This window comes from Hemitrygon akajei, unplaced genomic scaffold, assembly GCF_048418815.1.
Source record: "Hemitrygon akajei unplaced genomic scaffold, sHemAka1.3 Scf000063, whole genome shotgun sequence".
In the NCBI taxonomy this organism is placed as follows: Eukaryota; Metazoa; Chordata; class Chondrichthyes; order Myliobatiformes; family Dasyatidae; genus Hemitrygon; species Hemitrygon akajei.
Window position 1 is genome coordinate 3,656,846 of NW_027331949.1, and position 25,277 is coordinate 3,682,122.

Genomic DNA, 25,277 nt, shown 5'->3' on the forward strand with positions numbered 1-25,277 from the left:
CTTTGATTGAGATGTCGTCTCAGATTTGTTATTTGCACTGATATTTATTGTTCATTACGTAAAAGAACAAGAGTTGGGAATCTAACTTATCATTGGTGACTACGTTAAAACTAATGCTACGTATCCAGGTGCAGTTTCAAACACAGAAAATAAAAGGGGAATAAGAAAGCTGATTGTTTCCTGATTGGTCAGGGCATCAAAGGAAATGGATAGAAGGCAGGTGTATGGGGTTGTGTGGAATCCGGGATCAGCCATGACAGAATGGCCTAATTCTGCTCCTATGTCTTATGATCTAATAAAGTGCCACGGTCCAAGGAAATCATCGCCTAAGTGAAGAAATCCGATTCAATATTCGCCACTCTTAGACTCCCAGTGTCCATGATTTTCATAATTTCAGCATTTCAGCATTTTGCATTCATTTCTGAACGACTCCATTTTTTATATCCCTTTATCAACCGTATCACAATCGACTACAATTCTGTTAACCTGATTAACAGGGGGAAATGAACGCTTATGATCTTCTTTGGCTTTATGGTTTTAACTGTCTCTGAAGTATTTTGCAAACTGTAACTCAGCTTCTTTTTCTCTTTAACAGATTCTATTTATAACATTGCAATACACCCCAATTGACGACCAACCTATTGGCCAAAGAATGTATCCAACAGCCAAAATTCCACATAACTCACAAACCCTTTTGAGTTCCTCCATAGCCTCATTTCAAATGGAACATTTGCCAGTGAATTATTGACCATAGTTGCCTGGCATATTCTATATGAATTTTCTCCAGAAATTCATCTCATTTTTTTTCCACATTCTGTCCCGATTTATGCATACAATATCCCAGATAACAAATACAGCAATAAAGAAGATCCTGGGAAGAGACTGAGGAGTTTTAGGCAATTGATATTATAGTTCAGATCCAGGGCTGGCAGTGGAAATGTCACGGTCCGGTCCGGTGACTCTTCATTTCCGTTAATTTCCTTTTCCCCGTGTTCCACCGGGCTCCTAGATTAGAGCACCTGATCCTCATTCGAACCGGCAGCATAAAACTCCGGCTTACATCTACTTTCTGCTGCTCCGTCTCCGGGGCTGTACTGCAATGCTCATTTCGGGTCCGCCGAGAATTCCTGACCTTCTTCCGATACTGTGCGGCAATGCTCGTTCCAGGCCGTCAAGAATAATGGACCGTCTACTGAGCCAGTGTGGCAATATAGGTTCCGGGCGGCCAAGAATCGTGGACTCTAAGTTGCTTTGGTGCCTGTGGTTGCTTTGTGAATTCAGTCGTTTTCGTGTCCTGCTGAGTTGCCGACCAGTTTCCCGCTACTCCGAGTCAAGGTACAAATTCTGTCGTTTTCGTGGCCAGCTGAGGTTGGCAGGCCGTTTTGCCGCTACTCCGGGTCAAGGAACGAATGAACTGTTGTTTTGTCGTCTCGAATCCAGCTGAGGAATGCACCGTTTGCAGCTACTCTGAGACAAGATACAAATGTCTGTCGTTGATTAGCTTTGTCCTTTCGTGTCCAGCTGAGTATTGCAGGCCGTTTTGCCGCTACTTCGAGTCAAGATATGAATTGCCTGTCGTTGTTGGGTTTTGTCGTCTCGTGTCCAGCTGAGGATTGCAGGCTGTTTGCCACTACTCCGAGTCAAGAAATGAATTATCTGTCGTTGATTGGTTTTGACGTTTTGTGTCCAAGTCCAGGCTCTTTGTCCAAGTCCGAGTCCAGGTCCAGGCTCTGGGTCCGAGTGCAGCGTTCATGTCCGCGTAAGCATCTATCCTCGCTCCCCAGCTTTCCTGGCAACTATAAACAAACAGACTTCTAATAATGCTACTTACATGTCTGTGTCCTGCACTTCGGTCCGTTCCGGTCCTACATTGCAACCGGAAATCTAGAGAATGTGGAGAAGCAGAATGGCTAGTCAGAAGGAGCACAGGGACCATGTGGGACTTTGCGTTTGAACAGGTTAGCGAGACCTTGAGAAGCAGAATACTCTAAGAAAAGGAATTAACGTTGCTAATTGAAAACATTACTGAGCAATTTTCAGAAATACAAGGGGTGAGACCACCAGATCGCCAGAGTGGCCCTCAGGAAGGGGTTGTTCCATTCGCCGTCAATGTCCCTCACTGCCCATCTTCACAATCCGTGTTTCTACACTGATCAGGAAGGGATTGTTATGAATGAAATTGTGGAGACATTAGAGATTATCGTTAAAGAATGGCTGGGTGCCAGTAAGTGTTTCTGGAAAATCACATGTGCTGTTATGTGGGCAGCAGAACACAATAAAATATCACAGGGAACTTTTACCTTCATTGCTCACTGAATATCATATTGTACAAGTTTGTTCTTTTCTTGGTCATTGATTGCCATCCTGTCCATTGTCCATGAACCAGGTTTTATTGTCCACACTGTCATCCACTGAAACTTTGAAATCCTGCAATATTAGTACAGAGTGTGAAAACACCAGCTGAATCTGTGTTTTTGACAAGTGTAATGTGTTGATCATTTTATTTTTCCGATGGAAGATGTTCAGCAGAAGCACAAGGAGACTCTGCGGACACAAACTGAAACACTGAGAGTGAACACGAGCCTGATGGAGGAGAAGGTGAAGGTTTTCCAGCTGGTTGATCGATACGCTGAGCTCACGGTCATTTCTACTGTTCGAGATCGGACACTGGTAGAACATGAGTTGCTGGCCAGAGGCAGAGACCATGAGGAGTGGAGAGAAAAGCATCTCTGCGGAGAGCTGAAAAAAATCCAGACCGATCAGTTGTTCCAGAGCAGCTTTTCTGGGAATAAATACAATCCTGCGAGTTCCGCAGCAGTGGCCGGAGTGTCGGGGATCGGGAAAACAACAATGGTACAAAAGATTGTTTATGACTGGGCCACAGGGAAAATATACCAACAATTCCAGTTTGTCTTCCGTTTCAAATTCCGGGATTTAAACTCCATTAACTGTCGAATAAACCTGAAGGAACTGATTCTGGATCAGTATCCTTACTTTCGGAATATCCTGAGAGAGGTCTGGAAGAACCCAGAGGGATTGCTGTTTATATTTGATGGTTTGGATGAATTCAAACACAGAATCGATTTTTCTGACAGTCGGAGAGATTCAGAACCCAAGCACCAGTGCCTAGATCCTGAGTCCTGGTGTGAAGTATCGGACATTGTGTACAGTTTAATCCAGCACAAGCTGCTCCCAGGGTGTTCAGTGCTGGTGACCACTCGCCCCACTGCATTACATTTATTGGAAAAGGCGGAGATCAGTGTCCGGGCTGAAATCCTGGGATTTGTTGGTGAGGAACGGAAGGAATATTTCATCAAGTATTTTGAAAATCAGACGGTGGCAGCAGCTGTTTTCAAACACGTGAAGGAGAACGAGATCCTGTACACCATGAGCTACAAACCCTCCTACTGCCTGATCCTCGCTCTGGCACTGGGCCACTTCTTCACGCAAAGGGTCAGGGACCCGCAGCGAGTTCCCAAGACCATCACCCAAATCTATTTCCACTATATTTACAACATCTTGAAAAACCGCCGCCGTGAGACAGAGAACCCACGTGACGTATTACTGAGGGTTGGTCAGATGGCCTTCAGAGGAGTGTCCGAGAGGAAGTTTGTGTTTACAGATGGAGATTTGATCAACTACAATCTGCAGCCTTCCCAGTTCCTATCCGGGTTCCTGATGGAGCTTTTGGCGAGAGAGGATTCTGCCCGGAGCGTGGTGTATACATTCCCACACCTCACCATCCAAGAGTTTGTAGCTGCAGTCGCACAATTCCTGAATCCACATCCCGGGGATATCCTGAAATTCCTCACTGAAGCCCATAACACAACAGATGGGCGATTTGACATATTTCTACGTTTTGTCGCTGGTCTCTCCTCCGCAATGACAACTCGGGACCTGGAGGAGTTTCTGGGTCCAGTTCCTCATCAAACAGCCTGCCGCGTGATTGACTGGGTGAAGGAGGAGGTAAAACGCCAGTTTGAAATCACAGAGAGTGAACATAGTAAAAGGAGGCTCCTGAACGCATTGCACTACCTGTTTGAGTCTCAGAATCGTGGACTGGCTCAGGCCACACTGGGATCAATGGAAACGCTTTCTTTCCGTGAAATGCGGCTTACCCCGATTGACTGCGCGGTCCTGTCTCATGTCATCGGACTCTGTGATACAATAAAACTCCTCGACCTGCAGAGCTGCCACATTCAGTGTGAAGGAATCCAGCGGCTGGGACCCGGGCTGCACAAGTGCCACGAATTGGGGTAACTTGATTTATCTCTCACTTTGAACTGTGAAACTGTTCCATTATGTTGTTTCAATGTAAAGGAATTCGGGTGAATCTGCAGCAAATCAGATTGTGAAATATTCTGACAAATGCCCAGGGGATCGGTCAGTAAATCTACAGGGACGGGAGGGTTTGATGTGCCTTGTGAAGGGGATTTAGAGACTTCATCACATATATAACCATATAACAATCACAGCACGGAAACAGGCCATTCCGGCCCTCCTAGTCCGTGCCGAACTCTTAATCTCACCTAGTCCCACCTACCCATAACCCTCCACTCCTTTCCTGTCCATATACCTATCCAATTTTACCTTAAATGACACAACTGAACTGGCCTCTACTACTTCTACAGGAAGCTCATTCCACACAGCTATCACTCTCTGAGTAAAGAAATACCCCCTCGTGTTTCCCTTAAACTTTTGCCCCCTAACTCTCAAATCATGTCCTCTCGTTTGAATCTCCCCTACTCTCAATGGAAACAGCCTATTCACGTCAACTCTATCTATCCCTCTCAACATTTTAAATACCTCGATCAAATCCCCCCTCAACCTTCTACGCTCCAATGAATAGAGACCTAACTTGTTCAACCTTTCTCTGTAACTTAAGTGCTGAAACCCAGGTAACATCCTAGTAAATCGTCTCTGCACTCTCTATAATTTATTGATATCTTTCCTATAATTCGGTGACCAGAACTGTACACAATATTCCAAATTTGGCCTTGTTCATTAGTGAACAATGGCCATTGGTTTAATGGTAGTAAATCACAGGAACGGCATGTTTCTCGCTGCCTGTGACACGTCGATTGACAACGTTCCTTCTCACTGTTACTGTCACCCAGACCGACACTGACTGCAGCAAGTGAGTCTGAGCTGCACACCCTCTTCCGGATGAGGGACAAGAGACCGTCAGCAGACTGTCCCAGTGAGAAGGAAAGAGATGCCATTGAGAGATTGTCCTCCCCTGCCCTTCCCCGTGTGTGACAATCACCATCAGTCCACCTGTGTGACTTTGGTCACTACCAGATACTCAGACACAATTCAGGGATCTCCCCTCCCGATTGTGGGCCTCAGTTCAGACCCACCCATCCCGTACAATCTATTTCTGGATCCTCTCAACTTGTTGGATTATCTTTCCCATCCGTATCCTCCTGTGGGATCTCTCTTCCACATCCGCCTTCCTCCTGTGGGATCTCTCTTCCACATCCGCCTTCCTCCTGTGGGATCTCTCTTCCACATCCGCCTTCCTCCTGTGGGATCTCTCTTCCACATCCGCCTTCCTCCTGTGGGATCTCTCTTCCACATCCGCCTTCCTCCTGTGGGATCTCTCTTCCACATCCACCTTCCTCCTGTGAGATCTCTCTTCCACATCCCCCTTCCTCCTGTCGGACCTCTCTTCCCCATCCCCCTTCCTTTCTTTGGGTTCTCTCTTCACCATTACCATTCCTTCTGGTAGACCTCTGTTCCCCATTACCCTTCGTCCTGCAGGTTCGGTCTCCCTATCTGTTTTGCTCAGCTGTGGTCCTTCCACCATCTCCCATCGACAGTTTCTCATTCACAAATCTTCATCACTGTGGGACTTTGTTTCATCCTTCGGCCTGCCCCTTCCAACCCTCTCACGTCAGTAAAAAAAAAACAATTCTACCCATCGGGGAATGAGACAGAATATGTGGAGTTTACAAGGTCACACCGACAGACTAAATTACTGACATTCGGTGAATACCCCGGAGCTGGGCAGTGAGGGACATTGACAATGATGGGAACTCCGATCAGTGATGTACTGAAGGGTTTAATGTTTCCTGAAATATCCGAGTGAGAGAATTCCCTCAGACCCACGGTTTGAATCACTTTGTTCATCAATTTGTCTGTTTGTGTTTAGACTTGGATGGAATGACCTGGGAGAGTCAGGAATGAAACCGGTGTTTGCGGCTCTGAGGAACCCGGAGTGTAAAATAAAGATACTGTGGTAAGTACCAGACTATGTGAGATTGTGTTTACAGTCTCTGGGTGTCTGACACTAAACATTAATTTGGTCAGTAATTGTGTTACTGATTAACACTCGGGATTTGTACCGTCTCCTTTCTCTGTGACCTTCACCCTCTCTCTTTTTCATCTCCAGGCTGGTCAATGTCGGTCTCACAGATTCTGGTGCCGTGGATCTCGTCTCCGCTCTCAGTACAAACCCATCACTGACGGAACTGAACCTGGGATGGAACTCGCTCACAGACCGATCTGTCCCCGCTCTCCGCCGCCTCATACTGACCCTCCCGAGTCTGGAGGAGATCCGGTGAGTGTTTGTGTTAATGTTCAATGTGATAAAATATCAGAAGATCCGAGGGTTTTCTGCTGATATCTGTCTATGTGTGTTGTTTAAACATTAACCCCAGTCCCCTGTTACTGTCACTGTTGTGTAATCTGGTTATTTCATTTTATTTTTCCATCTGTTTCAGGCTGCGGAACAATCTGTTCAGTGAGACTGGGAGGAAGGAACTGAGATCTCTGCAGGAACCCAGACCTGGACTGAGAGTGGCCGTATGAACATCTGAATGTGTGATCATCCCCTTCCGCGGGATGGCGACATTTTGGCCGATTCCCCGCCCTCCTATTTAAATCCCGACCTTACCTTTAACTCCCGCGCTCCCCTTTAATGGCCGCGCGCCAGGTTTAATTCTCAACCGTTTTAATGGAACTGGCTCCACTATCGCACTCTGTGACATTTGGAGCGTTCAGGCAGTGACGTATTTCTGCCTCTTTCTGCGTATTTCTGACAAATCAGAGAAGAGTCCCGGCCCTATGTCCTGTAACCTAGGAGTGGTCTTGGCTCTGTGTTCTGTGTTTAAGAGGAGTACCCGGCCCCATGTCCTGTACCCAAGAAGTTCTAGTCTCCCAAGATCAAGGCTCTGTGCTCCTGTTCTGCCAAGACCAAGTCAAGGCTTCGTGTTCTCGTCCTGTCAATGTGCCTCGCCCAGCGCTGTGCTGGAGTTCCCTCTTCCTGTCCAGGAGTCTCATGTCCATTCCTGTAGCCATGCCACGTCCTGTAGCCACGTCTTGTCCACGCCTAGATCCGGGGTCGGACCCTGAGTCAAGACCCAGGTTCCGAGTCCCTGTCCAGTTTCTGGCTCGGAGTGCTAGGCCAGGCTCCAAGTTCCAAGTTCCTCGTCCTGGTCGCGCTTTCCTCGTCGAAGTCCTGGCCCAGGCCCTGAATCCTAGTTTCGTCCAGGGCCTGTGTCAATGCCCAGCGTCGTTTCTCCCCCACTTCCCTTGCTTGCTTGACACTCCTAGTCCTGTTCCAAGCACTTCAGTGTATGTGTCTTGCATTTGAGTCCGCTACCAACGCCGCCCTTTATGACAGTAATGGGTCGATGTAAAATGATCTGTTGGGAGTGAATGACGCTCTGACATAAAATGGCCGCTGCATCGCTTAAAATGTCTGACGGGGCAGTTCAGGGTTAGTGATACTTTATTTAAAGTGAGCAATGGAAACGGAGGGCGTGAGACGCCTATTGAAGACGGCCGTCACCGTCGTTAAATTTGTTGAGCAAAGGGGTGAGATGTAGTGATTGAAGGAGACTCCGTTGGCTGGGTTGAAACGGGCAACAAGGAGGGAGGGACGCCTTGGTTAAATTGCGCGGCAGAGAAGGAGTGAAGGACACGTTGACTTCAAATGGCTGCAGGCTTCACTTGAAATGGCTGCAGGGGAAGGAGTGACGGCTTTGGTAGAAGTGAGCACAAGAGAGGGAGCGATGCGTTGGTTTAAAATGGGCGAATCCTTGATTAATGCGGCCGCCAGGGATGGAGAGAGATACTGAATTGTTATTGGTTGTAATAACAGTATTTTATAATTTGTGTTATATATGGTGTTGGATATTATATATATGTTTTAATTAAATAATTTTGTCACTGAATAGACTAATGGATATATCTCAAATATTCACACATACATATCTACATGTGGGTTATGCGACGGGGGGGTGAGGGGTTTGGGAGGAAGAGGGCTGATGAGACGATGAGCGTGGCGAAGTCACTGGCTCAATGGGGGACGAAAAGGGGAGGGGCGAAGTTTCCTGTCACAAACTGTTGGCCGACATGGATAAGATACAGACGGGGTGAGGCGGAGTGAAACGATAGCAAGGGAGCGGGAGTGATGGGACGGGGAGGGAGGGGAATGATGGGACTGGGAGAGAGGGAAAATAAGACGACCTGTAAGAAGGGTGGGGGTGTCGTGGACAGGGAAAAGGTGGAGCAAGGGATCGGAAGGCGGTCAGTGCTGATGGGACGGAGAGTTGAGTGTCGCAACGGAGGGAGAGGGGAGAGGGGAGAGGCTCATCTCAACGACAGAGGGAAGGATTGGGTGGGGGAGCTTAATTTCCCATCAGAAAATGTTCACCACCCAGGATGTGGTGGATGGCGGGCGAAAGGACAAGTGGACAGAAAGGGGAGAGTGTCAGGAGTGATGGGGTGAGTAGGGAAGTGACTCACCGGGTAACAGAAAGAGAGAAGGGGATATGGAGAGTCGAAAATTTGCATCGCAGAATGGCAGCCAACCAATATGATGCAGTGCGTCAAGGTGGTGGGGAGAGGAAAGCGAGGGGAGGGAGGGAAGTAGTTTGCGAGTGATGGGATGGGAAAGGGGTTGATAAGATGGTGAGTACGAGGGAGTGACACACTTCCTGGCGGTGGAAGTGGGAGGGAGGTTCACACACTGTCACAAAATGGCAGTCGGCAGAAGGTTAAATGGAGAGTCGGGAGAGCAGGCACCGAGGGAAAGGAAATGAGTGATGAGGAGCTGAGAATGAATAAACAGGGAGTGAAGTGAGTGGAGGATGAGGAAAAGGGTGTGCCTCATTCTATGATGCTGGGAGAACAGTTGTCAATGGTAACCATCACAAGATGGCCGCCAGCCAGGGTGAGATGAGCGGTGATAGAGGGGCCGCCAGCCAGGGTGAGATGAGCGGTGATAGAGGGGCCGCCAGCCAGGGTGAGATGAGCGGTGATAGAGGGGAGAGCGAGGGAACAGAGAGCAGAGTGTTTCCGGAGTGACAGGATGCCGAGGAAGGGACAGGACGACTCGTAACAAGGGAGCTGGAACACCGAGGGGTATCCATGGGGAGGAATGTAGCTACGTGAAGAGCTTGGCACCGTTACCAACCCACTCCCATCTCCAAAATACCGCCTTGATTCCCCCCACCCCCTCAGGTCGCTCGGCCGGAATCTTTCAGGCTGTCCAGTGGAGTGGGGAACGCATCGTCACTGAGGCCCGTCAAAGGCAGGAGAGGGCGCGGGCTTGCTGTAGAAGATGGAGGCGAGGTCTGTCGGTGCGTGCTGGTTAGCAGGGGGCGGGGTGAGAGGGAAGGATCAGGTTAAGGAGGGGAGGGAAGAAAGAAAAGGTGAGGAGAGGAGATGAGATGAGTAAAACCATCATCACCTCTGTGTCGCCCATTACCCATTCCCTCAGCCTCTCTCTCCCTCAATCCTCTCTCTTCCCCCTCTGTGCACTCTCCATCTCTCCCCCACCTCTCTTTCCCCCACCCTGTCCTCCAGCCCCTCTCAGCACCCTTTATTTCGTTTCTCCCACGTCCCAATCTCTCTCTCTCTACCCCTCCCGCGCTCTTGCTCCTACCTGTCTCTTCCTACTTTTACTCTCTAGGCCCCCAGTCTCTCTACCCTCCTCCACGCCACATCGCCCCGTCTCTGTATCCCCGGCCTCATCCCAAATCTCTCCCTCACCCCGGCTGCTCTCACATCTACGATTTCTGTCCCCCTCTTCCTGGTCTATCTCCCATCTTGGTCTTTCCCTCTCCCTCACTGGTCTTTCTCCCCGTCTCACTCTCCTCCCTCACCAATCGTTCTCTCTCCGCCCTTCCAGACTCTCTCTCCAAGGTTCCCTCTGTCCAACAGTCTCTTTAAAAATTATTGTGAAAGTACATCTACGTCACCATATGCAGCTCTGAGTCATATTAGGAACATAGAACATAGAAACATTGAAAACCTATAGCACAATACAGGGCTTTCGGCCCACAAAGCTGTGCCAAGCATGTCATTTTCTTGCAGGCATTCATAAAACAGCATAAATAATAAATATAAAAGAATCAATGATATTTCTATATGCTGATGGTAACTCGGGTTTTCTTCCTCCAGTCTCCTTCTCCACTCTTTCCTCACCCCCGTCTGTCTGCCTCAGACTCTCAACCCCAGAGCTCTTTCTCTCTCGTCTTTCTCTGGTCTCTCTCTCTCTGCTGTCTGCCTCCCTTTCCCCCATCACATCAACAGTGATGTTGAGTGTGGAAAGTCTGGTAGAGGTAAATGTCTCTCTCTCTCGCTCTCTCTCAAACACTCTCTCCCCCGCCCCCATTCTTGCTGATTCCGCAGTCCTTTTCTCTCAATCACAACCCCCAGCGTCTCCCACGGGAGGAAGTGCGAGGAGAGGGAGAAGAATTGTTATAGAGGAAGATTTAGAGGCAGTGAGGAAAAAAAGAGAGGGGCAGTCAGACTGGCAGACAAAAAAAAATAACAGAAAGCAAACCCAAGGGGGGGGGGAAGGAGGAGAGAGAGAGAGAGAGAGAGAGAGAGAGAGAGAGAGAGAGAGAGAGAGAGAGAGAGAGAGAGAGAGAGAGAGAGAGAGAGAGAGAGAGAGAGAATGTCAGAATCAGTGTCAATCGGAGACGAGATGTGGACGGAACAGCGACGTGTGAGAGGTTCCATTCAGAGTAGCAGAAACTCGCACCGCAGCAGCTCGGGAACAGGAGGAACTGGCGAACGGAGCGAGAATGGGAAAACTCAGACCCCTCCCCTTCTGCTACCTTGGTTACTGAGTGTGGGTCAGAGAGAATGGAACTTCCCAGTTCACTGTCTGAGTGTGTGTAGCTCCATAACCATCTTCTCTCCTCTGTCCACACGCCTCACCTCCTCCATCTGCCCCATCCTCACACAGCAGTATGTCAGTAAATCTCCAGAAAAGCTCAATACTAAACACCATTAGAATAGTCGGAAAGTTCTGAGCAATTGAGAAATGAGTGTGCCCGGACCTCTGGTTTTATCAGATTGAGCCAAGAAAAGCAAAATAATACATATTGACGTGTATAACACAAATATCATATAATATCCCGGTCTGAAACCGATTTGGAAAACTTACAATTGAAAATCAGGCTGATAGCCTGATATTTCCCCTTACTCCAATTAAACACATTTCTAACGTCTGTTCCTATCCTTCTCCAATGTTATGGTAAAGGAGATAGAATTGTGATTACTATCTCCAAAATGCTTTCCCACTGAGAGAGAATTGGAGAGAGTTTAAGACCAGAGGACATAGCCATGGAGTAGACAGCCGTCCTATTCTTTAGCAGAGAGTGGTGAATCTGGAATTCTTTGCCAAAAGCAGCTGTGGAGGTCGTCTTTAAGTATAGAAACATAGAAAATAGGTGCAGGAGTAGGCCATTCGACCCTCGAGCCTGCACCGCCATTCAGTACTATCATGGCTGATCATCCAACTCAGAACCCTGTACCTGCTTTCTCTCCATACCCCCTAATCCCTTTAGCCACAAGGGCCATATCTAACTTCCTCTTAAATATAACCAATGAACCGGCCTCAACTGTTTCCTGTGGCAGAGAATTCCACAGATTCACCACTCTCTGTCTGAAGAAGTTTTTCTCATCTCGGTCCCAAAAGACTTCCCTATTAACCTTAAACTGTGACCCCTCGTTCTGGACTTCCCCAACATCGGAAACAATGTTCCTGCATCTAGCCTGTCCAATCCCTTTAGAATTTTATACGTTTCAATTAGATCCCCACTCAATCTTCTAAAATCCAGTGAGTATAAGCCTAGTCGATCCAGTGTTTTTTCATATGAAAGTCCTGCCATCCCAGGAATCAATCTGGTGAACCTTCTCTGTACTCCCTCTATGGCAAGAATGTCTTTCCTCAGATTAGGGGACCAAACTGCACACAATATTCTAGGTGCGGTCTCACCAAGGCCTTCTACAACTTGTAGAACTTCCTTGTTCTTGTACTCAAATTCTTTTGCTATGAATGCTGTTACGTACCCGTGACACGTGACAGAGGTACCCTTGTCACGTGACTGGGGTTGAAGTTATACTGGACATGAGGTAATGGTTTTGTGGTGGTGGAGTGATGTCGTTTTCCCGCCAGTAGAGGTCATGTGACAGGTTTTTTCTACAGGGTATAAAAGGAAGACCCACCCTGTCAGGTGCGGCAGTTCGTGGCGGAATTTGCCTAGATGACTTCATGTCACTGCGTGATTTAATGTGATGACGCAGTTTAGTTAAAAATGAAGTTTTATATAATGCCTAAAGTTTAAAAGGTCACTGCCAACGGTTTCTTTGCTGATGGAGAGTGAACAAAAGTTTGGAAGGTAAAGATCGAGGAGAATCGATTTTCGAAGGTGGAGAAGTTCGACCTTGTTTGATCCTCATTCGGAAGGATTTCGTTGACTATTCTCGTTGTTAATCCCTGGGTTGACCAGAAAGGATTGAGAATAGTGTGGGAAGAAAGGTCAGTACTTTTGAGCCATTATATTTTATAAAATTCTTCGTGGGAAAGTTCGACGCCGGGGAATCGAAGGACATCGACGTGGAAGAGAATTTACATCGCTTTAAAAAGTCTCTCCTTTTAAAAGTACTGTGAGCTTTTGAACTTTTGGCATATCGCTATAAAGAACTGTTTTCTTTCGGCATATCGTTCTAAAGAACTGTTTTTTCCCAATACCGCTTTAAAGACTGTTTGGGACTGCAAAGCTATTAAGAACTGTGAATGTGTCGCACAGCAGCTGTTTTCCGGTTACGTTTGGGTTTGTTTACTTTTGAAGGGGTTTGTTTCAGTGTTTAATAAACGTGTTATTTGTTGTTAAACCCTTGCCTATCTCATCTGTATTTATTGTTGCCTGAATACGTAACATTAATTATGGGGGCTACGTCCGGAATTGAATCGTTTGAGTTTGAAATGTTTTTTGAATTTTGAATCGGTGTTTTGGTAACGGGGATTGCTCGATTTTTTTTTGTTTGATTGGCTTGTGAGTGGTATTCGGCAACGATGAATATTGATGAGTTTCTGGATTCGCCAGACGCGGATTTGTTAGCGACGGCGAAAAAAACTGAAGTATCTGAGATTGCTAAGAGATTGCAACTTGAAGGTATTTTGGCGACTACATCAAAAGCTGTAATACAGAGAAAGATCGCATCACATTTTGTGGCTTCGGGTGATTTTGATGAATCGATTTTAGAATCGTTTCCAATAAGTAATCTGGAGATGCAGTTGCAAATCGAACAAATGATGTTAGAGAGGTGTAAAATGGAAGCTGAACAAAAGCAGAGAGATTTTGAATATGCAATGGCGAAATTAAGGTCTGGGAATCAGTCTTCTGATTTTAAAAAACCGTTTGTTGCTAGCCAAGAAATTAAATTGGTCCCTCCATTTTGTGAAACAGAAGTGGAAAGATATTTTCAACATTTTGAAACTATTGCTCGGATGTCAGAGTGGCCGAAAGATAAATGGTCAGTGTTGTTACAGAGTGTGATTAAAGGCAAAGCACAACAAGTTTACACAGCTTTAACTGCTGCGCAAGCATTAGATTATGATATTGTGAAAACGAATATTCTCAAAGCATACGAATTGGTCCCAGAAGCTTATAGGGAAAGATTCAGGAGTTTGAAAAAGTCTGTGGAAAAGACTTATGTGGAATTTGCCTATGATAAAGCTATGTGTTTTGAGAGATGGGTTTCTTCTAAAAATGTAAATGAGGACTATGATACATTGAGAGAGCTGATTTTAATGGAGGAATTTAAAAGAAGCATTCCTGTTGAAGTAAGGACCTACTTAAATGAGAGGGATACTGATACATTGCAGGACTGTGCTAGATTAGCTGATGAGTATGTTTTAATCCATAAGAATAAATTTCCTCAGGGTAGAATTTTTAAGAGGAAAAATAATATGGAGACTCCAGGTAAATTAGAAATTAAATCAGAGGTTAATGAGAGAGGTAAGGAGGAAGGAAAACCTGTGAAGGAAAAACAGTTTGGTCTTATTTGTAACTATTGTAAGAAGCCTGGCCATGTAATAGCTAACTGTTTCAAATTGAAAAAGAAAGAGAAGGAAGCAGTTCCAGATGCTTGTGTGCAACATACTGAAGCACCTGTAAAGTTACAGGGTTTGGTAAACACAAATGAGGATTTGTTAGAGTCTGACAAAGTTAGAAAGGGATATGATCATTTTATAACTGAAGGGTTTGTATCCTTGAAAGAAGGATCTACTCTGGTGCCAATAAAAATTCTTAGGGATACTGGAGCTTCTCAATCATTGATGTTAGATAGTGTGTTGAAGTTTAATGAAGAGAGTGATACTGGTGAGGTAAATTACATAAGAGGTGTTGGAAGTGATTTTATGCCTGTACATTTACATGAAGTAAATTTAAAGTCAGGGTTAGTTACAGGATTTGTTAAAGTAGGACTACAGCATAGCTTACCTGTGAAGGGTATTTCTTTATTGTTAGGTAATGACTTGGCAGGTGGACAAGTTTTTCCTGAAGTGCATTTGACAATGGAGTCAGAGGAACCAGAGGTGAATTCTAACACAGATTCTTCCTGTGTTGTGACTAGAGCGATGGCTAAAAAAATTGATGTGCAGAATGAGGTTGTTACTCATGACTGTTCAACTCAGGATTCGAGTTTTGAGGATGTGTCAGAGACTTTCCCACCTTCGTTGTTTGAACAAGATTCTGGGAGTAAGTCTGACTATGAAGATTTATCTCTGTCTCGGAAGGAGATGATAGCAGAGCAGAATAGAGATCCTGAGATTGTAAAATTAAGGGAACAAGCTTTACTAGGTAGTGAAATTGAGAAGGTGTCAGTAGGATATTACTTGGAAAAAGGAGTGTTGATGAGGAAGTGGAGGTCGCCTGCAATTCCTGCAAGTGAGGAATGGAATGTTGTTTATCAGGTAGTTGTTCCTAAAGTTTATCAGAATGAGATTTTGACTTTAGCTCATAGTGTGCCTTTAGGTGGACATCAAGGGGTAAGGAAAACTGTGGACAAGATTTTAAAACATTTTTACTGGCCATACTTGTCAAATTGTGGGTAAACCAAATCAGGTTACACCAGTAGCTCCATTACGACCTATTCCAGCATTTGGTGAACCGTTTTCTAAAGTTATTGTAGATTGTGTTGGTCCATTACCAAAGACAAAAACTGGTTATCAGTATTTGTTGACTATCATGTGTACTTCGTCTAGGTTTCCAGAGGCAGTACCACTTAGGAATATAAAAGCTAAAACTGTGACGAAGGCTCTTATAAAATTCTTTACTTATTTTGGATTGCCTAAGGAAATACAAACTGATCAAGGTAGTAATTTTATGTCTGGATTGTTTCAACAGATAGTTTATAAATTGGGAGCTAAGCAGATCACTTCATCTGCATACCATCCAGAATCGCAAGGTGCTTTGGAGAGGTTTCATTCTACTCTCAAGAATATGATTAGGACATATTGTGTGGAAAATGAAAGTGACTGGGATGAGAGTATAAACTTACTTTTATTTGCAGTAAGGGAATCGGTACAGGAATCTTTAGGTTTTAGTCCATTTGAACTTGTGTTTGGACATAGAGTTAGAGGACCTTTAGCTTTATTGAAGGAACAGTGGATTAGTAAGGAAGTGCATACTAATTTGTTGGACTATGTTTTGAAATTTAAGGACAGGTTACATAAAGCTTGTAGTTTAGCCAAGGAAAATTTAAAGTTGGCTCAGGAGAAAATGAAAACTTGGTATGATAAGGAAGCTAGGATGAGGATGTTTAAGCCTGGAGATAAGGTGTTGGTTCTTTTCCCAGTGCAGACAAATCCTTTACAAGCTAGATTTCATGGACCTTATGAAATTGTGTCTAGAATCAATGATGTGGATTACGTAATAAAAACTCCAGATCGTAGAAGGTCAACACAACTTTGCCACATAAATATGATTAAACCATATTTTGAGAAACAATCTGATACTGTGACTGTTGTGGTTAGTGAGAATGAGTTTGATTTAACTGGGAACATGATAGATGATTCATCTGACTTTCATTCTAAATCTAACATTGTTTCTGTTAGGTTACCTAATTCGATCATTTTGGAAAATATGGATGAGAAATTAGCACATTTACAGCTAGAGCAGAAACAACAGATGAAGGAATTGATTTTTAAGTATAAGGATTTGTTTCCAGATGTTCCGAGAAGGACTACTATAGCTTCACATGATGTAGATGTTGGAGATGCCAAACCTATTAAACAACATCCATATAGGATGAACATGGAAAAATGTGAACTTGCTGAGAAGGAAATTGAATACATGTTAGAGAATGATATTATTAGACATTCTAACTCGAATTGGAGTTCGCCATGTGTTATGGTGCCAAAACCTGATGGTAGTATTAGGTTTTGTACGGACTATAGAAAGGTGAATGCTGTAACGAAAACAGATGCATATCCAATTCCTAGAGTAGATGATTGTGTAGATAAAGTTGGGAAAGCAAAGTTCCTTACAAAGATTGATTTATTGAAAGGGTATTGGCGTGTTCCATTAACGGACAGAGGTAGAGAGATTTCTGCATTTGTAACTCCATCTGGGTTATATGAGTATAATGTTCTTCCATTTGGGATGAAGAATGCCCCAGGTACTTTCCAGAGGATGATTAATTCTGTGATTCAGGGATTGAAAGATACTGATGCTTATATTGATGATTTAGTGACAGGAAATGATACTTGGGAAGCACACATAATTGCGGTGGAGAAATTGTTTGAAAAGCTTTCAAAAGCTAACTTGACTATTAATTTAGCCAAGAGTGAATTTGGACATGCCACTGTGACTTACCTTGGTTATGTTGTAGGTCAAGGTAAGGTAGCTCCTGTTCAGGCAAAAGTTCAGGCAATTTTAGAGATTCCCACTCCGACGGGGAAAAAAACTCTCAGAAGATTTTTGGGAATGGTAGGATATTATAGAAAATTTTGTAAGAATTTTGCTAATGTTGCCCTTCCATTAACTAATCTTCTGCAGAAGAATGTAAAGTTTGTGTGGACAGTGCCTTGTCAGGAAGCATTTGAAAAATTGAAAACAATGATATGTCAACAACCTGTGCTTAAGGCACCTGACTTTGAAAAACCTTTTTCATTAGCTGTAGATGCTAGTGATGAAGCTGCGGGAGCAGTATTGATGCAAAGGAATGAGAGTGATGAGGTTGATCATCCAGTAGCTTACTTTTCTAAGAAATTTAATAAGCATCAAAGAAATTATTCAACAATAGAGAAAGAATTGTTATCTCTTGTTTTGGCTTTAGAATATTTTGAGGTATATGTTGGTACAACTCAAAAACCACTTATTGTTTACACTGATCATAATCCGTTAGTTTTTCTGAGTAAGATGAAAAACAAAAACAGAAGATTGTTAAATTGGAGTTTGATGTTACAAGAGTACAATATTGTGATAACTCATATTAAAGGTAAAGATAATGTGGTTGCTGATTGTCTATCTCGATGTTGAATGTACCATGTAATATTTTTTTTTGGAGTGGTTTTTTTTATTGTAACACTCCTACTGTATTATATATTGTGTATGTTATATAATTTATACATTTGTTTTTTTTTGTAAGAAATTGTTAAAATTTTTGTTCTTGTCAGACCAAAAATGTTTTTTTTGGAGGGAGGTGTTACGTACCCGTGACACGTGACAGTGGTACCCTTGTCACGTGACTGGGGTTGAAGTTATACTGGACATGAGGTAATGGTTTTGTGGTGGTGGAGTGATGTCGTTTTCCCGCCAGTAGAGGTCATGTGACAAGTTTTTTCTACAGGGTATAAAAGGAAGACCCACCCTGTCAGGTGGGGCAGTTCGTGGCGAAATTTGCCTAGATGACTTCATGTCACTGCGTGATTTAATGTGATGATGCAGTTTAGTTAAAAATGAAGTTTTATATAATGCCTAAAGTTTAAAAGGTCACTGCCAACGGTTTCTTTGCTGATGGAGAGTGAACAAAAGTTTGGAAGGTAAAGATCGAGGAGAATCGATTTTCGAAGGTGGAGAAGTTCGACCTTGTTTGATCCTCATTCGGAAGGATTTCGTTGACTATTCTCGTTGTTAATCCCTGGGTTGACCAGAAAGGATTGAGAATAGTGTGGGAAGAAAGGTCAGTACTTTTGAGCCATTATATTTTATAAAATTCTTCGTGGGAAAGTTCGACGCCGGGGAATCGAAGGACATCGACGTGGAAGAGAATTTACATCGCTTTAAAAAGTCTCTCCTTTTAAAAGTACTGTGAGCTTTTGAACTTTTGGCATATCGCTATAAAGAACTGTTTTCTTTCGACATATCGTTCTAAAGAACTGTTTTTTCCCAATACCGCTTTAAAGACTGTTTGGGACTGCAAAGCTATTAAGAACTGTGAATGTGTCGCACAGCAGCTGTTTTCCGGTTACGTTTGGGTTTGTTTACTTTTGAGGGGGTTTGTTTCAGTGTTTAATAAACGTGTTATTTGTTGTTAAACCCTTGCCTATCTCATCTGTATTTATTGTTGCCTGAATACGTAACAATGCCAACATACCATTTGCCTTTTTCAACGCCTGCTGTACCTGCATGCCCACCTTCAATGACTGGTGTACAATGACACCCAGGTTTCGTTGCATCTCCCCCTTGCCTAATTGGCCACCGTTCAGATAATAATCTGTTTTCCTGTTCTTGCAACCAAAGTGGATAACCTCACATTTATCCACATTAAATTGCGTCTGCCACGAATTTGCCCACTCACCTAACCTATCTAAGTCACCCTGCATCCTCTTAGTATCCTCCTCACAGCTAACACTGCCGCCCAGCTTCGTGTAATTCGCAAACTTGGAGATGCTGCATTTAATTCCCTCGTCTAAATCATTAATATATATTGTAAACAACCGGGGCCCAGCACGGAGCCTTGCGGTACCCCACTAGTCACTGCCTGCCATTCTGAAAAGGTCCCGTTTACTCCCACTCTTTGCTTCCTGTCTGCCAACAAATTCTCTATCCACATCAATACCATACCCCCAATATCGTGTGCTTTAAGTTTGCACACTAATCTCCTGTGTGGGACCTTGTCAAAAGCCTTTTGAAAATCTAAATATACCACATCCACTGGCTCTCCCCTATCCACTCTACTAGTTACATCTTCAAAAAATTCTATAAGATTCGACAAACATGATTTTCCTTTCACAAATCCATGCTGACTTTGTCCAATGATTTCACCTCTTTCCAAATGTGCTGTTATCACATCTTTGATAACCGACTCTAGCATTTTCCCCACCACCGATGTCAGACTAACTGGTCTATAATTCCCCGGTTTCTCGCTCCCTCCTTTTTTAAAAAATGGGGTTACATTAGCCACACTCCAATCCTCAGGAACTAATCCAGAATCTAAGGAGTTTTGAAAAATTATCGCTAATGCATCCACTATTTCTTGGGCTACTTCCTTAAGCACTGTGGGATGCAGACCATCTGGCCCTGGGAATTTATTTGCCTGTAATCCCTTCAATTTACCTAACACCACTTCCCTACTAACATGTATTTCCTTCAGTTCCTCCATCTCACTAGACCCTCAGTCCCTTACTATTGCCAGAAGATTATTTATGTCCTCCTTAGTGAAGACAAAACCAAAGTAGTTATTCAATTGGTCTGCCATGTCTTTGTTCCCTATGATCAATTCACCTATTTCTGACTGTAAAGGATCTACATTTGTCTTGACCAATCTTTTTCTTTTCACGTATCTATAAAAGCTTTTACAGTCAGTTTCTATGTTCCCTGCCAGCTTTCTCTCATAATCTTTTTTCCCTTTCCTAATTAAGCCCTTTGTCCTCCTCTTCTGGTCTCTGAATTTCTCCCAGTCCTCAGGTGTGCCGCTTTTTTTTTGCTAATTTATATGTTTCTTCTTTGGACTTGATACTATCCCTAATTTCCCTTGTCAGCCATGGGTGCACGACCTTCCCTGGTTTATTCTTTTGCCAAACTGGGATGAACAATTGTTGTAGATCATCCATGCGATCTTTAAATGCTTGCCATTGCATATCCACCGTCAACCCTTTAAGTATCATTTGCCAGTCTATCTTAGCTAATTCACGTCTCATACCTTCAAAATTACCCTTCTTTTAGTTCAGAACCTTTGATTCTGAATTAACTATGTCACTCTCCATCTTAATGAAGAATTCCACCATATTATGGTCACTCTTACCCAAGGGGCCTTGCACGACAAGATTGCTAACTAACCCTTCCTCATTGCTCAATACCCAATCTAGAATGGCCTGCTCTCTAGTTGGTTCCTCGACATGTTGGTTCAGAAAACCATCCCGCATACATTCCAAGAAGTCCTCTTCCTCAGCACCCTTACCAATTTGGTTCACCCAATCTATATGTAGATTGAAGTCACCCATTATAACTACTGTTCCTTTATTGCACGCATTTCTAATTTCCTGTTTAATGCCATCCCCAACCTCACTACTACTGTTAGGTGGCCTGTATACAATTCCCACCAGCGTTTTTTGCCTCTTAGTGTTATGCAGCTCTACCCATATTGATTCCACATCCTCTAGGCTAATGACCTTCCTTTCTATTGTGTTAATCTCCTCTCTAACCGGCAATGCTACCCCACTTCCTTTTCTTTCCTGTCTAACCCTCCTGAATATTGAATATCCCTGGATGTTGAGCTCCCATCCTTGGTCACCCTGGAGCCATGTCTCTGTGATCCCAACTATATCATATTCATTAATAACTATCTGCACATTCAATTCATCCACCTTGTTATGAATGCTTCTCACATTGACACACAAAGCCTTTAGGCTTGTTTTTACAACTCTCTTAGCCCTTATACAATTATGTTGAAAAGTGGCTCTTTTTGCTTTTTGCTTGTCTGCCACTTTTACTTTTCACCTTACTACTTTTTGCTTCTACCCTCATTTTACACCCCTCTGTCTCTCTGCACTTGTTCCCATCCCCCTGCCACATTTGTTTAAAGCCTCCTGAACAGCAGTAGCAAACGCTCCCCCTAGGACATTGGTTCCAGTCCAGCCCAGGTGCAGACCGTCTTGTTTATACCAGTCCCACCTCCCCCAGAACTAGTTCCAATGCCCCAGAAATTTGAATCCCTCCCCCTGCACCATTTTTCAAGCCACGTATTCATCTGAAATATCCTCCTATTTCTACTCTGACTAGCACGTGGCACTGGTAGTAATCCAGATATTATTACCTTTGTGGTCCTACTTTTTAGTTTATCTCCTAACTCCCTAAATTCGCCTCATCCCGTCTTTTACCGATATCGTTGGTACCTATGTGCACCACGACCACTGGCTGTTCACCCTCCCACTCCAGAATTTCCTGCAGCCGCTTACAGACATCCTTGACCCTTGCACCAGGGAGGCAACATACCACCCTGGCGTCTCGTTTGCGACCGCTGAAACGCCTATCTATTCCCCTTACAATCGAATCCCCTATCACTATAGCTCTCCCACTTCTTTTCCTGCCCTCCTGTGCCGCAGAGCCACCCATGGTGCAATGAACTCGGCTGCGGCTGCCTTCTCCTGATGAGACATCTCCCCCAACAGTATCCAAAACAGTATATCTGTTTAGGAGGGTGATGACCTCAGGGGACTCCTGCACTACCTGCCTACTCTACGCTCTCTAGTGGCCACCCCTTCCCTTTCTGCCTGTGTAGCCTTTACCTGCAGTGTGGCCAACTCACTGAACGTGCTATTCACGACTTTCTCAGCATCGCGGATGCTCCAGTATGAATCCACTCGCAGCTCCAGACGCTCAATGCGGTCTGCCAGAAGCTGCAGTTGGACACACTTTCTGCACACATAGTCGTCAGGGACACTGGAAGTATCCCTGATTTCCCACATGCTGCAGGATGAACAAACCACGGGGCCGATCTCAGCTGCCATGACCTACCCAATACTTGCCTCAACTTTTGAAACTTTCTCCTTTGAAAGGAACTTACCCAGCCTTACCACACTTGGAGTGAAGCTCATCCTCAGCCTCTTCTCGTCGAAGCCTCTCGAGTCAAAGCTTCAAATCTCCACTCCTTCACTGGCCGCTGTGCTTGAGGTCACCCTCCATTTATTTGTTTTCAGCTTTTCAAACTGCTTGGTCACCTGACCTCGATTGCCCAATCAGCTGCTTTCTGCTGAGTCTGAGCTATTCAAATCTTGATTGTCTAATCAACGGCATACCCATATTTTTCTAAGCTTCATTTACCTGTCTAGGAGATTCTTAAAAGACGCTATCGTTTCCGCCACACTACCGCCGCTGGCAACGGATTCCACGCACTCACTACTCTCTGTGTTAAAAAAAAACTACCCCTGATATCTCCTCTGTACCTACTTATATATAATAGAATATATTATATTCTATTATATATATCAGAATATATAAGCAAGGAGATAAGACACTACGTAGGCCATACTTAGTGTACTTTGGACCCATATATCAGAAAGGGTGAGTTATCGTTGGAGACAGTCCAGAGGATGTTCAAGATGATTCCGGGAATGAAGGGGTTAAAATATGAGGACGGTTTGCCAGCCTTGGGCCTGTACTCCTACACTGACCGATGTTTAAGAAATTCGGGTAGTGGGGGTAAATCTCACAGAAACACACGGAATGTGGAAAGCTCTAGATAGAGTGGATGAGGAGAGGATTTTTTGTATGGTGGGGGGAGCCATAACAGAGGACACAGCCTCAACACTGAGGAGCGGTCTTTTAGAATAGTTAAGGGGGATTTTATTTAGTCAGAGCAGTGAATCTGTGGAATTCTCTGACAAAGACTGCGATGGGTGCCAAGTCTGTGGGTACATTTTAGGCAGGTGCATGGGGTTGAGTGAGAACCGGGATCAGCCATGATAGAATGGTGGAGCAGACTCGATGGGGCTGAATGGCCTAATTCTGTTCCTATGTCTTATGGTCTTATACTGCTAGTGTCTTACACAGTGAAGATGGACACAAAATACTTATTACATTCAGCCGCTATTTCTTTGCTCTATTACTAGCTCTCCAGCATCATCTTCCAGCGGTACAACATCAACTGTTCCCTTTCTTTTCCTCTTTATATATCTGAACAACTTTTGATACTTGATATCATTGTCATGGTCCAGTCTGAAGTCCGCATTCCAGTTCACGGTCTGGTCCACGGACTGTCCTCCTCCGGCTGTCCCTTGTTTTGGTTGGACTTAACCATAAGCACCTGATGCTCATCTTGTTGGCTGGGAATATAAGTGGCCCTGGGATTGAGAGTGGTTGGGGGGGGGGGGTTCGTCTTGTCAAGATTCTCTGAGAGCAAACGGCCGGTGGAAGGCTAGAACGGCCACTTGCCATCTTTAGGCCGTATTGGAGAACCATTGCTTCTTGGAGCCTTGCTGTCAGTAGTCGGAGCTGTCATAGTGGTATGGATTCGGCCGTTTCCCGGGCCGGCTGGGTCAGCCACTCCGAGCTAGGTAGGGATCCGGTTGCTTCCGTAGCCAGCCAAGCCAGCCAAGGCTGCCGGCCCTAACGGCTACTCGGAGCAACCCCGATGCAGAGATGGAACTGTCTGTCATTCTTCGGTGTTTGTCTCTTCCTGCCCTCACCCCGTGGGGTAAGACAGGCCGTTCTGCCTTTGCCCTGCGAGGGAAATCTGTCTTCTCTTGGCCTCTGTTGGGTAAGTCAGGCCGTTCTGCCGTTACCCGACGTATGGTCCTGACCCACCTTGGTGTGGAGTGAAAGTTGAGTCCCGGCTCTTTGTCTATGTACTGTGCAGTTTCTAGTCTGCCTCCAAGCTCCAGCCTCCGAGTTATTCAAGCCTCGAGCTCCAAGAACCCAAGAATCCAAGCTTTTAGCTCCAAGAACCCAAGACTCAAGCCTCGAGCTCCAAGAACCCACTCCTCGTCATGTCTTCGCTGGTTTGGGATCCGAGCCCGAGTCAAGATCCAAGTTCTGGGTCCTTGTCCAGTCTCGGGCTCGGAGTCCACGCCCAGGCTCATTGTTCCCAGTGCCTCGTCCTGGTCCTGCTTCGCTAGCCTAGTCTGTGACTTGTCCTGTCCTTTAGTATTGTCCCGTCCTGTTCCTAATACTTCAGTGTCTGTGTCTTGCACTTGGGTCCATTCCCCATGTCCCCCTTATGACAATCATTGGCTCATTTAACTTAATTTTTCATCTTGTCTCTCCTGTGTGTTTTTTTTTTTTTTTGCTGTCTCCTGTTGGTTATGTGAAAGCTTTCCAATTCTCTAACTTCCCACTATTTTCTTGCTATATTATATGACCCCGCTTTTGCTTTTATCAAAAACAGGAGAAAATCCGTGGGTGCAGGAAATCCAAGCAACACATACACAAAATGCTGGGGAACCTCGGAGCCCAGGCAGCATATATGGGAAATGGTAAACAGTCGACATTTCAGGCCGACGCCCTTCATCAGGACTGGGATAAAAAAAAAAGATGAGACGTCAAAGGAGTGTTGGGAGTGACAGGTGAAACTGGGAGGGGGGGGGGGGGGAAGTAGTGAAGGAAAAAAATTTCTTAGGATATAATTTCCTTAAAGATTTTCGGAAGATCGTTGCTAATGCCTGCACACCTCTTCAGCCAACTCTTTCAGATCTCTGGGGTGTACACCATCTGGTCAAAGTGACATATTTACCTTCACACCACCTGTTTCCCAAGAACCTTCTCCCGAGTAGCGTAACTTTACACATTCTGACCATTGACATCTGTGACTTCCATATTCCTCGCAGTGTCTTCAACGAGTGATTTACAATACTTATTCAGTTCATCTGCATCACCTTGCACCCCCACCCCGTTACTACCTCTCCAGCATTATTGTTCAGAGGCCCGATATCCACATCCGGCTCTCTTTTACACTATATGCACCTGAAGAAAAGTTTGGTATCCTCTTTAATATTACTGGCTAGCTCATCTATATATTCCATCTTTTCCTTCTTAATTATTTTAGTTGCATTCTCTTTGTTTTTAAAAGCATCCCAATCCTCTAAT

General features: G+C 44.7%; 1 protein-coding gene across 6 annotated transcripts in view; it reads left to right on the forward strand.

The window, feature by feature from the left end:
* Positions 1-8,145, forward strand: part of LOC140721850 (NACHT, LRR and PYD domains-containing protein 3-like) — a 32,243-nt gene extending 24,098 nt beyond the window's left edge. For 4 of the 6 annotated variants that reach the window (XM_073036655.1, XM_073036658.1, XM_073036656.1 and 1 more), the window contains exons 5-8: positions 2,519-4,256; positions 6,155-6,241; positions 6,395-6,562; positions 6,726-8,145. In XM_073036655.1, coding sequence (XP_072892756.1) covers positions 2,519-4,256; positions 6,155-6,241; positions 6,395-6,562; positions 6,726-6,813 — 2,081 coding nt within the window. In that variant the 3' untranslated portion in view covers positions 6,814-8,145. Of the gene's footprint in view, positions 1-595; positions 4,257-6,154; positions 6,242-6,394; positions 6,563-6,725 lie in introns of all 6 variants that reach the window. The other 2 variants (XM_073036659.1, XM_073036660.1) reach the window with 1 other exon arrangement.
* Positions 8,146-25,277: the final 17,132 nt, after the last annotated feature.